Source organism: Jaculus jaculus, chromosome 5 (genome assembly GCF_020740685.1).
Source record: "Jaculus jaculus isolate mJacJac1 chromosome 5, mJacJac1.mat.Y.cur, whole genome shotgun sequence".
NCBI classification, from domain to species: domain Eukaryota; kingdom Metazoa; phylum Chordata; class Mammalia; order Rodentia; family Dipodidae; genus Jaculus; species Jaculus jaculus.
In genome coordinates this window covers 25,221,660-25,235,184 of record NC_059106.1, presented here as the reverse complement: position 1 = coordinate 25,235,184, position 13,525 = coordinate 25,221,660, and the positions used below count along the sequence as shown (strand labels likewise).

Sequence of the window (13,525 nt, the reverse complement as noted above, 5' to 3'; positions counted from 1 at the left end):
TGAACACACATGCAGGAAAGGATGTCTGGATGAGTGCCTTATTTGTGAAGGTCCAGAGGTTGGGGATGGGCTGTGTATGGATGGGGCCTCATTTGTGAGGGTCTAGAGACAGGCTGGGCATAGGTGTGAAACTGGGTGATTGTTTTGTTTGTTCAGCTGGAAGGGAAGTGGGGTCAGAACAGAATAGTATATATTAAATAGGAAGCACCCACACACTTCCTCAGAATGCCCTGATGTCATGAGCCTGTACAACAGAATAGAAATCGGCCTGTTTTCCCACCCAGGACAAGAGTAATGAGACCCTATCTTGAAAAGCCAAAGACTGGCAGAGCATTTGACTAACATGCACAAGACCCCGGTTTCATCCCAGCATTAAAAAAAACAAAGTTCAGGCAATACTCTTTTTTTCTTTTTCCTCTTTTAGCAGTTCTACAGTCCTGAACAAGATCAGAATTCCCCTTTTAATTATTGGACAAGAAACTAAGCACCTTTAGGTATTCCTTCTGGCAGGGGAAATGTTGGAATGATCTTTGGGATCTTGACTTTTAGAGAACACAGGCTGAGACAGTAGGAAACTGTGTTGGAAGAGTGCTATGAGTGTTGTGTCTGTGTACGAGAGCAGTATGAATCCTCTGATGATAGGTAGGAAAAGACAGATCTGGGAAGGCTTGTCTTTTCAACTCATTGTCCCAGTTCGTTTTGTTGCAAGGTGAAACTCACAGAGCTGTTAGTGCTCAGGACGCTGCGGTGATTAGTAGGAAAAGGCTGCTGTGGCACTGTCACTGGTGCCTTGTCTGCACGCCCCTCATTATCGCGTTTCAAATCCTTACATAATCTTCTGTGCTCTTTCTTTGCTGTGTGGAAGATGGAGCCCTGGACCTTGTGTAACAGGATGCTAGGGGTTCATGAAAGTCCTTGAATCCTAAGCCCTAGGCTCAGGTCTACTTTTTTAAAATTATTTTTGTTCATTTTTTTTTTTTACTTATTTGAGAGTGACAGAGAGAGAAAGAGGAAGATATATATAGAGAGAGAGAGAATGAGCGCGCCAAGGCCTCCAGCCACTGCAAACAAACTCCAGATGCGTGTGCATCTGGCTTATGTGGGTCCTGGGGAATCGAGCCTCAAACCGGGGTCCTTATTCTTCACAGGCAAGTGCTTAACCGCTAAGCCATCTCTCCAGCCCTTCATGTCTACTTTTAAGCAAGCAATTGAATACAATAAGATTGAAAAGGATAATTATTAAATGATTATATTTGTCTAGGGAGGTACAGAGCTAAGGGAAAGACACTCACCTGGCTTGAGAGCCCATATGGTGGGCCTGGAAAACCCATGGAAAGGACAGAAAAGAAACTTTAAAGAGCTCCTGCCATGTGGGGGAAGAGCCCATGTGGAAAGTAAGGAATAGGGGGTTCTCTGCCCTGCCCAGCTGGGCCTGGGCCAAGCTGAGGGGAACCTCACCAGCAGCTGGAGGTTCCTGAATGGTCAGGCAGTTGAGAGATCTTGCCTTGCCCTCGTGATCAATCATAGTTATAACCTTATGGTGGTGGGCCCTACCTTCTGGCTCAGGTGAGCCAGAGGAACAGCTGATTGGTTAGGGCTTGGAGCTGTCTCAGGAAGAGGCTAACCTTGGCACCAACTTCCAGGGGCTGGACTTGGCCAACCACAATGTTAGGATTAGATTGAAATCCTAGGAGAGACCTCCCTCCCAGGAGGGGCCCAGGTTGTTTGTGGAAAAACAGATCTAGATAAGAAATAAGAAGTCAGGTCATACTTTGGTCTTTAGCAAAATGGAGACTACAAGGACAGACCCAAAGATATTCCTGTTTTCTTACTTTCAGGGGCCCAGTCACCTTAACTGCCTAAAAAAGCTACCTGCCCCCCCCCCCACAGCAAGCACTTTACTACTGAACTACACCCCAAACCTTGGATCTTTAAATTTAAAAATATAATTCTATTGAATATTTTACCCACGCCTAAGACAAGAAGAGAGAGAACCTAATCAAGTATTCAGAGCTGACCGGGGTGCAGGTACAATGCCTTTAATTCCAGCACTTGTGATGCCAAGGCAAAAGGATTGCAGTGGGTTCAAGGATGATCTGTATTACATAGTGAGCTCCAGGCTAGTTGATGCTGCAGATTAAGACCCTGTCTTTAAAAACATCAGAACTGAGCATGATGGCACAAGTTTAAGGCAGTCTGGACTACACAGTAAGTTCAAGGCCAGCCCGAGCTACTTACCCTGTCTTGTGAAACCAGCTAGGGTTATAGTTCAGTGTGCACCATTGCCTGGTATGCACAGAGCCCTAGGTTTGATCCCAGCACTGAGAAGAAAATTCAGACAGTACTTATATATCTGGGCAACTTCGTTATTGTAGTGATTGAGAAAAAATATTTATTCTTTTTTTTTTTTTTTTTTTTTTGGTTTTTCGAGGTAGGTTCTCACTTTGGTCCAGGCTGACCTGGAATTAACTCTAGTCTCAGGGTGGCCTTGAACTCACGGCGATTCTCCTACCTCTGCCTCCCAAGTGCTGGGATTCAAGGTGTGCGCCACCACGCCCGGCAAATCAGAGATTTTTTTTTAATTAATTAATTTATTTATTTGAGAGCGACAGACACAGAGAGAAAGACAGATAGAGGGAGAGAGAGAGAATGGGCGCACCAGGGCTTCCAGCCTCTGCAAACGAACTCCAGACGCGTGCGCCCCCTTGTGCATCTGGCTAACGTGGGACCTGGGGAACCGAGCCTCGAACCGGGGTCCTTAGGCTTCACAGGCAAGTGCTTAACCGCTAAGCCATCTCTCCAGCCCCATATTTATTCTTTTTAATAACATGCATTCTAATACAAAGATTTGATACATGCTCTTGCAGTTACTTTTGCGTTGCTGGCATAAAGCTCCCAAACAGAAGTAGCTTATGGGAGGAAAGGGTTTATGTTGCCTTATAGTCTTGAGGAGAAGCTTCATGATGGCAGGGGAAACATAGCATGAGCAGAGGCTGTACATCAGCTCCTGGCCAATGTCAGGTGGACCGCAGCAGGAAAGAGTGCTAAAGGGCTGTATAATACTTAAAAGCCCGCCCCCAACAGTACCCCTCCTCCAGCTAGCCTCCAGTTCCCAAATTGCCACCAACTAGTGACCTAACAATCAGAACACATGAGTTTATGAGGGACACCTAATTCAAACTGCAGCATGTGCTAAGACATGATGGTAGGAAACTATGAAGTCTGTTTTCTATAGTTAAGCCATTATGGTTTTATAAGAGCAAATCCTTGTATGTTCAGTAAAACACCACAGTTCATAATGTACAGTAGTCTCAAATATAAGCAAAGGTGTGTCAGGCAGTGTTTGTTGGTGGCTTTAGTGGAGTCGCATAATGCAGCACAGGTAAGCCCTGCCAGAAATACCTCAGACTAGCTAAGAGTTTGATTTTGAGTTAATTTTTGGATGTTCAAAAGCCTTTGACTTGTCAAAACTTTTACTGCTTCCTTAAGAAACTAGGCCTTAAGCCAGGCATGGTGGCACATGCCTTTAATCCCAGCACTCAGGAGGCAGAGGTAGGAGGATCACCGTGAGTTTGAGGCCACCCTGAGACTCCATAGTGAATTCCAGGTCAGCCTGGGCTAGAGTGAAACCCTACCTTGAAAAAAAAGAAAGGAAGGAAGGAAGGAAGGAAGGAAAGAAACTAGGCCTTAGGCTGAACTGAATGTAGAGCATCATGCCTGCAAGTTAAACCTGGGACACAGATTTAATCTGCCCTATTTTGGGATCTTTCTAGAAGAATGGAAAATGGCTAAGAAAAAAGTCATTAGCAGCAGTGTTTAAAAGCACATGATTTGTCCTTAGTCCCATGGAAGCTGGAGACTTTACTCTCCTCATATGAGTCTTTGCTTTCCCCAGTGTCTGCTTTTCTCTGATGATGTTTGTGATGCATCTCAATGGTCTCTTCCTCTAGAATTTTTCTTATGTTGTTTTGCAGTTTCTTAATTATTTTTGTTATTCTTACACTGGCTTTCCTTTCTTTCATATCTATCTATGTCCCTTTGATAGATCCTAGTCCACAACTAAAGTATATTTTTATGGTTTCCTGCATTTGTTGAATAGCCGTTGTTTTACCTGAAGACCACAGAATATTTTACAGCATTTCTTTAAAAAGAATTCATGCACTTAAAATAATATTGCCAGCTCAGTAGAGTGGAAATCAATCCCAAAACACTCCTCTGCCTATGAAATGAAGATATACCTGTATCAGAGGCCCTTCAAATTATGTAGCTGCCTCCCCCCACACACAAAGAAGGAAAAGCATGAGGCCATAAATCTGATCTTCAGAACCCAAGTAAAAACACCAGGCTTGGTGAGGCGTAACTGTGGTCCAGTGCTGGGGAGGCAGAGACAGGAGGATCACTGGAGCCTGCTAACCAACCAATCTAACTTGATTGGTAGGTTCCAGACAAGTGAGAAACCTTGTCTCAGAAAGAAGTGGATGGCATTCCTGAGGACAACACTGCAGGTTGTCCTCTAGCCTCCCCCCACTTACTGTGCACATGTGTACACAAAAGACAGTGTAGCCACCCAACTCCAGACCCTGACAAGAGCTGGAGTGGGGAGGTGGCAAAGCTGGCTTTCACCCTGCGGTTCTTGGCTGAGCCTGGGCCATGGCCACTCCTGGGATGACTGCGTAGTACAGGAGGAGGCAACCCAAGCCCTTCCCAGGCCTGTACCATTGTGGTCCAACAAGATTAACTTCACCCTTCGCACTTCAGCCAAGCCTCAGCTGAACCACAGAGAAATTGGGGAGATGAGCAAGACACTCAACACCTGCCAAAGCAGATATCCAGAGGCTCCTAAGAGCCCATCACTGAAGTAGACATAAAATGCCCCCAACATGGCTCAGGAAAGAGGGGTTGGAAAGATTGCCACAAGTTGGGACATCATGCACAGAGGCATTGCTTCTTCCCAATAACTGACTGCTCCCACAACCCCCACAGGGAAAACCTGCTACCCCAGTGAGGATGACCCCCTTTGGAAAGAGGGCAGGTATGAGGTAAAGTATGGTACCAGCATGTGATACAGCCATATTAAGTATGCACATAATTAATAATGAAAAAAGTAACTTTTACCTAAAGAGGACTTCCTTGTTGCTCATTAGAGAGGGAACAAAACTCCCCTAAGCAAGAAATTAGAATCCTTTTGCAACCATAAGATGAGCCTTTGTATAGGACTTTATAAAAGAATTAATAGTGCCTCTGTGGTCAGAAAATCCTAGGATTTTCATTAGAAAGGATTATGAAATTAAAAACTTGGTTCTTTGAAAATACTGAAATAGTATCTGAAGTAAAGAAAAAGGCACAAATTTACTCTTTAAGTATGATAAAAATAAGAATGAGTATTGACCAGCAGAGATTTATAAGTTCGTAGGAAAAAAAACCTGACAGCAGGGCTGGAGACATGGCTTAGTGGTTAAGGCTTGTGCCTGCGAAGCCAAAAAGATCCAGGTTCAATTCCCCAGGACCCACATAAGCCAGATGTACAAGATGGCACATGCATTGGGAGTTCATTTGCAGGGCTGAAGGCCCTGGTGTACCCATTTTCTCTCTCTTTCTTAAATAAATAAAATAAAAATTAAAAAAAATTGACAGCAATTTAAGCAAGTTAGACAAGATTCATTAAACCCCAAAATATTTCATTAGAAACAGACTTGAAGCCAGGTGTGCTGATCAACTCCTACAGTCCCATTCCTCAGAGGGTGAGGTAGGAGGATTGCTTCTGTAATCCCAGCACACCTATAGCAAGATAGGAGACAGAAGCAGGAGCATTTCCTAGAAGTTGAAGGACTGAATAGCCTGGTGGGCAGAGCAGATGACGAGGAGACATCAGGCTTCAAACAGATGGAAGGTGAGGACCTGTGCCTGAAAGTTGAGCACACAACATGCCGTAACAGGTATGTGCCCACATTCACACATGAAGATGCACACATGCGTTGTATACACACATCCCAAATTAAAAAAAAAAAAAAAAAGAACAGCAAGGCTTGGTGATGCATGCCTTTAATCCCAGAACTCAGGAGTCTGAGGTAGGACAGTCATATTTGGAAGCCAGCATGGGCTACAAAATAAGTTCCAAGTCAGTCTGGGCTAGAATGAGACCCTGCCTCAAAAAGAAAAAGTAGAATAAGCAATTTGAGTTACTTATAAAACACTTGAGTAATAAGAATCTCTTTAAACTCCACTGCCTCCTGTCATAAAAATAATTCCTGGAGAAGGAAGAGGGGAGTGGCGGGTAGAGGCAGGTTGGCTAACAGGTACAAAGCAGAGACAGATGGGAGGAGTGAGTTCTACTGTTTGCTTCACAGCACAGTAGAGTGACAAGAATTTACTGTTTTATAAAGAACTAGATAAGAGGCATTCAAAGGCTCACAATATAAATGATAAGTGTTTATAGAGAAGGAAACTAATTCTGATTTAATGGTTACACAGGCATCAAATTATTCTGTACGGATAAATGTGCAGTCATATTAAAAATAAAAAACATGGCTGGACAGATGGCTCAGTGGATAAAGCACTTGCCTTGCAAATATGAAAATCATAGTTCAGATCCCCACTAACCATGTGAGTTCTGGGTGGATAGAGTCAGCATTCCCTAGGTGTGCTGGCTGATTAGACTAGCTCGGGTGGCAAGCTTTTGGGTCAAGTGAGAGACCCCGCCTCATTAAATAAAGTGGAGAGTGATTGAGTTGATCTGATGTTAACCTCTGGCCTCTAAACACATACACACACACTTGCAAATGAAAAATTAGAAACCACTTAGGACAAAGATAACCTGGTAATCAGGATCTCCCGTGTTTAAATGGTTATACTCGGGCTGGAGAAATGGCTTAGCGGTTAAGCACTTGCCTGTGAAGCCTAAGGACCCCGGTTCAAGGCTTGGTTCCCCAGGTCCCACGTTAGCCAGATGCACAAGGGGGCGCATGCATCTGGAGTTCGTTTGCAGAGGCTGGAAGCCCTGGCGCGCCCACATTCTCTCTCTCCCTCTATCTGTCTTTCTCTCTGTGTCTGCCGCTCTCAAATAAATAAATAAAAAATTAAAAAAAATGAGATATTTTTTATAATCATGGAAAATGTTAATAAGAATTGAGAAAAATATGGTTATACACAGATTCTATCAAGTATTCGATAACTTCAGTCTTACCTAAATTCAGTGACTAAACGCAGGAACCCCACCCTCTGGTGCTTTGTTCTAGAGTACGATACAAAGATTCGTGTGGTGTGTACTCGGGATCACCTAGGTGTGCCCCAAGTTTAATGTTTTAAAAAGTATTGATGCAGTTCACATTCAGTATAAAATCTCATCACAAACATGCAAAAAGCATCTAAAACTTCAACAAGTATGTTGGACAAAGTTCTTAGCAACTGGAAGGCTGGGGAGATGGCTATTGGGTACATGCATCTCTCCCCGACCCCCTTTGAGGGGAAGGTGGAGTTTGAGACAGGGTCTTGTATATAGTCAAGAATCTTGATCTTCCTGCCTCCACTTTTCAAGTGCTGGGTTAATAGACATATCTAACTTATAGATGTTACTTCAATTTCTATTAAGTGTCATGGTTCCAGTCCTTCTCTTTTATGTACTATACTTTCTTCCTTTTCTTGAGCCTTCAAACTGGAGAATTTGGTTTTTATGCATTTCTTTTCTGCAAACTTTATCAGGTGCTGGGTTGTTTGTCCCAAGCACATCTAATTCTGGTTGAATTGTGGCAAGAGAGCATTTTGTGCTCCTTGAAGTCAGAGAAGCCCTGTGGAGAATTTACAAAAAAACATTAAGTTAGCCTGTTGTAATCAGTCACATTGGTCTTGTCCTCTGGCTGGCAGAAACCCTGCTCCCTATATTGGTGGCCATGCCAGTGCCCAGTTTTGTGGTGTGCATTCTTGAGTAAGTCACACTTGCTGAAAATGTTATGGAAACACTGTTTTTGCTGTGTCCTCTAGGTCGGATCCGTACGAGACGGCAAAGCTCTGGGAGTGCCACCAATGTCGCCTCCACACCCTCGGACAGTCGGGGCCGCAGTCGCGCCAAAGTGGTTTCGCAGTCTCAGCGTAAGAAGTATATTTTTGCTCTTGGTTACCTTAGCTTTCTTCTGCAGCCGTCCTGCAGCTGAGCAGTTCGCAGTATTTGCATTGGCACATCTCACTGGGAACTTACATTTTTGTGGCTCTAATGTATAGTGAGTAACCAAATAGCTACACAGGCTTACAAGGTGGAGCACCCTGAGTACACTCTGCTCTCCTTCACAGGGAATTTAAATTTCATGTGATTAAACACTAAAACATATGCTCCCTCCCTATCCTGAGGTCTCTCAGATTGAAACTTATGTGTAGGCAGGAGAGTTGGCTCAGTGGGTAAAGTGCCTGACAAGGATAGGAGCTTGTAAAATTCTTGATGTAGTGGCGCACTTCTGTAATCCCAGGACAGGGATCACAGAGGCAAGAGGATCCGTAAGGCTTGCTGGCTAGCTAGTCTAGCCACATTGGTCAATGCCCAGTGCAGTGAGAGACCTTGTCTCAAATAAATGGAAAGTGGTTGAAAAAGACATCCAGCACTGACCTCTGACCTCCATACCCATGCATTCACTCCTCTAAGCATGCACATACGCACCCATGCACACACTATTTGGGCTGGGAAGCTAGCTTATTGGTCAAAGGTGCTTACTCATAAAGCCTGCCAGCCCAAGTACAATTCTCCAGTATCCATGTAAAGCCAGAGGCACATAGTGATGCATGTGTCTGGAGTTCGTTTGTAGCAGCAAGTGTTCTTGATGCATGTATATACACACACACACAATAAAAATATAAGAAATTTCAGATTGATAAGGAACTTTTCTGATACCATTTTAGAATAGGACATAGGCAGAAACTATTAATGCCAGTTTTTTCTTCAGCGGTAAATAAGTAAATCCAGTCAAAGCTCCCTAACCTTCCATGCTCACTTTCATGGCCTGCATCTGTCTTCTCGCTGCCCTTGTTCTCTTCCATGGTGGCTTTTCTGTATGTGAGCAGTGTGTTTGCTTAGCCTCAGGGAATTAGTGTAGCTGGAGTGGATTTATCCTGCCCACCCTTGCCATGCATCCCTGCTGTCTTCTGCCTGCCCCACATGGCCATGTGTGACCTTCTCCCACTCTGTGCATGTAGAGCAGAGATGGGTAGGTATTAGCAAGCTCCTGGGCTGGGTGGCCTTGGAGAGGAAGAGTCTTCCCATCCCCGAAGCTACACATGCTCCTCAGATCAGTCCCCTCCTCCCTGTACAGCTCCCAAACCATGGCCAGACTGAGGGTTTTGCTTTTTTTTTTTTTTTTTTTTTTTTTTGCAGCTCCTTGTGAGTTTAGACTCTCCATGTCTCTTGATGACTGTTCTCATCCCTTTTGCAAAGACAGTGGGAGAGGTATCATACTCTCCATTGAGGCACCAGAACCTTAGAGGTATAGGCTATGTGGTACGCAAGCTGTGAGCATGGGTTCCAGCGTCAGACAAACCCGGCTCCTCTGCATGTTGGGCAAACCTTTTAGTATTTGTGAGCCTTATTTCTCTGTCTGTAAATAGAGTGATTCTCTGGCCCCCCACCCCCACTACATATGGGGCTTCCGTGAAGATTAAATGAGATCTGAAGCTCACAGGTGATGATGGGTGGTCAGCAAACAGCAGTGACTTTTAGAGCCTTAATGGCTACAGGGCTGCAAAGCTTTATCCCTGTCCACTTCAGGGTGGTGTGGCCGCAGACACCCCATCACTTCTTCAAGCTGCCCAAGAGAGAAGCTCAGCGTGGGTTTATACCCACTGAGGCTAGGTGGAGTCTGTTAAAACCACACAGGCCTTGCTTTTGTAGAACTTAGATGGCTTTTTATTGAGATGGGGGTGCCACTGAAGCTCAGAAGCTTCTGCTGTGGGATGTGCACCCTGGCTCTGGCCTCTCCTTTAGTCCTCAGGGTCTCTGGAAACATAGGGTAGTGATGTGGTCATGACCTTGTTCTTCTTAATCAAAAATATAGATTAATAATTATATATTTAATTGTTGTGTAATATAATTATAATTAATATTATTAACAATTATTAATTTATATATCTATATATAGGGGGGGAGTGTCTTAACTGTGCCATATTACTTTTTGCTGTTTGTGGCTCTGGCCTCTTCAGGGTTTCCCACCACAGCTGCGTTAATCCTGTGTCTTCGCGCTGTAGATGTTGGGAAGATGGTGAACATTAAAGTTGCTCCTTTGGCGAGGTTGAGAGAACTTGATTTTTTTTTTTTTTTTTTTTTTTTTTGGTTTTTCGAGGTAGGGTCTCACTCTAGCCCAGGCTGACCTGGAATTCACTATGGAATCTCAGTCTGGCCTCAAACTCATGGCTGTTCTCCTACCTCTGCCACCTGAGTGCTGGGATTAAAGGTGTGTGGCACCATGCCCAGCAACCTTGAATTCTTTAGATGCAGCAACGTTCTGAGCCTGGCCTGCGAGCTCCATTTTCAAGCCTCTGTTCAACTTTCCTTGCCACCAAACTGGCACATGACAGAGCCTGTACCCAAGCTTCTGCATGTGGATTAGGTATTTTAACAAGCATTTTAATGATGACTGTTTGCTCTCACTCACATTTTAATGATGAATGTTTTCAAGGTAGGGTCTTACTCTAGTCCAGGCTGACCTCAAATTCACTCTATAGTCCCAGGCTGACTTCTTACTCACAGCAATCCTCCTACCTCTGCCTCCTGAGTGCTAGGATTAGAGGGATATGCCACCATGCCCAGCAATATGTGTATTTGTGTGTGTGCGTATACACACACACACACACACACACACACATACAGTCACTATACCTATATATATAAAGTGTGTGTGTGTATGTACACACACATACACACACACACACACACACACATACACACTCTTTATATATGTAGGTATAGTGTCTGTATTATTTATGTTTTTGTTCCTGGGACATACCCAACCAGAAACAACTTAAGGAAGAAAAGGTTTATTTGAGCTTGCAATTTGAGGTCGTAGTTCTGCAAGGAGGGAGGTGTGGTGGCAGGAGCTTGAGGCAGCTGATCACCCTCAGTCCAGTGAGGAAGCAGGGAGGTATGACTACTGGTAGTTAGCCAGCACTCTCCTTTTTATACAGCCCAGGGCCCCAGCATATGGAATGGTGCCACCCACAGTTAAGCTGGATATTCCCACCTCAGTTAACTAATCAGTATCCCTCCCAGGCATGCCCAGAGGCTTGTTTCCTAGGTGATGATAGGTCCTGCCAGGTTGACAGTCAATGTAAACCATCAGACGTACATTTATCGTCTTGGTTTAAGGTTAAGTAGATTTATTAATACTAGACTTAGAGCCCTTAATTGGGATATTGTAAATATTTGAAGATTAAGAAAAGTCAGGATATGCAGGTTTGAAATAGTTCATAGTTTCTCTCCAATCATGCTTCTAAGCACTTACTGTGTGGTAAGCATTGAAGACAGCCATGGTGCACCAGGATTAAGTTGTATTTGCTTCCCTCAGGTTGCTTAGAGTTGGAGAGATGCACTCTGGGAGGGCAGGGTGCTCATCTTCCTCTTCTCCACCTCTCCCAAGCTTGGCACATTGTACATTAATGTTTCATAAACAGATCTGAGATAAATGCTAGCACACTGTGATAACTATAGAACAAACAGAAGCATAGAGTTAGAGCAGGAGAAACAAGCCCTCAGAACAACAGCTGCTTTGCTAATGTGTTTTGTAAATGTGTTATTTGTTTTGTGTTGCATGCTGACTTTCTGTATTGTGTTGTCTTTTAATCCACTTTTTGCCTGTCCTTTCGTCTGCTTTCATAATCAAGGATCCAGATCTGCTAATCCTGCTGGGGGTAAGCTATTTCTCTTCTTGGCATTTTTAAAATTCTCCCTTATCCATGATCTTTACATAATATTAATTTCTTTATTATAAGCTTAATTAATCTTTCTGTATTTCCTGTATTTTCAAATACTAAAATTTGAAGAAGATTTCTTTTTGCCTTTTATATACCTTCATAGTTTACCTTATGCTCAGATTTTATAGACAAATGTAGTAGGTCCTGAGATGGCTTTTCATGGTAAAGTACATTCCTGATCTTTACAATGATTTTTCAAAGTGACACTTGAGTGTTATATCAATTTTTGTACATAGTCACCTAAGTGATTAGCATAAGTGATAGTTTCAATATACAAAATTTTGGAAACATTTAAAATGCATAATTTTAAAATTTGTATTCTCTGTGTGAATGAGAGTGTATGTGTATAGTTTCATGGTAAGTGTTGTTTCAAAAATGTTTTTATCCGAGCTGGTTGTGGTGTCATACGCCTCTAATCCCAGTACGTGGGAGGCCGAGGTAGGAGGATTGCCATGGGTTTGAGCCACCCCGAAAATATATAGTGAATTCCAGGTCAACTTGGGCTAGAGTGAGACCCTACCTTGAGAAAACCAAAAACAAACAAAATGTTTTCCCCTTGAGTCATTCTGTCCCAGTACTTCACGTCTTTGAATATCACTCACTGCCTTCTCTACCTAGGGAACGTGTATTGGCTCTTTGTCATTTCTGTGAACAGATCCCCACCAGAAGCAACTTAGGGCGAGAAAGGTTCATTTTGGCTTACAGTTTTCAGGAATCTTATGGCAGAGAAGGCATGGTGGCCGGAGCTTGAAATAACTAGTTACACCTACAGGCAGGAAGCAGAGGGTGGTGGGGCTAGCCTACAAAACCTCAAGGCCTGTTTCCCAGTGACCCACTTTCTTCAGTGAGCTTCACAACTTTCCACAACAGTATGGGGACCAAATGTTCATACCTCTTAAGTAAATGACTAGTTTTGGACATATAAATGCTTGAATTTTGGCTATTTTTCTCTATGAGAATTCTGTCTCACAGGAAGTAGTTATAGGTATATCTAGACACTTAGCTGTTAATAAAGATGGTCAGTCCTCTCGCTTGTTTCTATTGTTAGTTTCATCGAATACTTTGCAGAGAATGTGGCCTGTGTAATGTCTACTTGTGCAGATTGTTTTGAGAGTTGCTTTGAAGTGTAGTGTAGAGTTGATATTTATAAACTCGTGGAAAGGTGAAAAGAGCATGCGTTTTGTTTGTTATGATATGCACATGTATGCAAGAAGGCAGTGTGGGCGCAGTCAAGCATTGTGTAATGTGAGGGGACATTCAGAGAAGTGGTAGACAGTCGTCATGTAATTATCCTCAGGTACACAAGCTAAGATGGCCCACTGTCACTAGTGACATAATTTCACAGGACTGTTGTTAGATATGTAGTCTACCACTGACAAAGGCATTGTTACACAATTCATGACTGTCTCATGTACATGTATACTCTCACGCTGTGCCCACAGAATTTATGGCTATATCATGTACATGTGTATTCTACACAGTGCACACAAAATTGTGACCGCTTGTTCTGTTGATGTCTCTGGATTATATCAGTCTTTCTATGAAGGTTTTTAAGAATTGGTGCTTTTCCCATTTTACCCTA

General features: G+C 43.3%; 1 protein-coding gene across 45 annotated transcripts in view; it reads left to right on the top strand.

Moving 5' to 3' along the window:
- Clasp1 (cytoplasmic linker associated protein 1) overlaps nucleotides 1-13,525 on the top strand; it is a 263,726-nt gene that overhangs the window by 154,842 nt on the left and 95,359 nt on the right. For 31 of the 45 annotated variants that reach the window (XM_045150064.1, XM_004659747.2, XM_045150061.1 and 28 more), the window contains 2 exons: nucleotides 7,978-8,085; nucleotides 11,854-11,880. In XM_045150064.1, the coding sequence (XP_045005999.1) occupies nucleotides 7,978-8,085; nucleotides 11,854-11,880 (135 nt within the window). The remainder of the gene's footprint in view (nucleotides 1-7,977; nucleotides 8,086-11,853; nucleotides 11,881-13,525) is intronic. The other 14 variants (XM_045150081.1, XM_045150066.1, XM_045150080.1 and 11 more) reach the window with 1 other exon arrangement.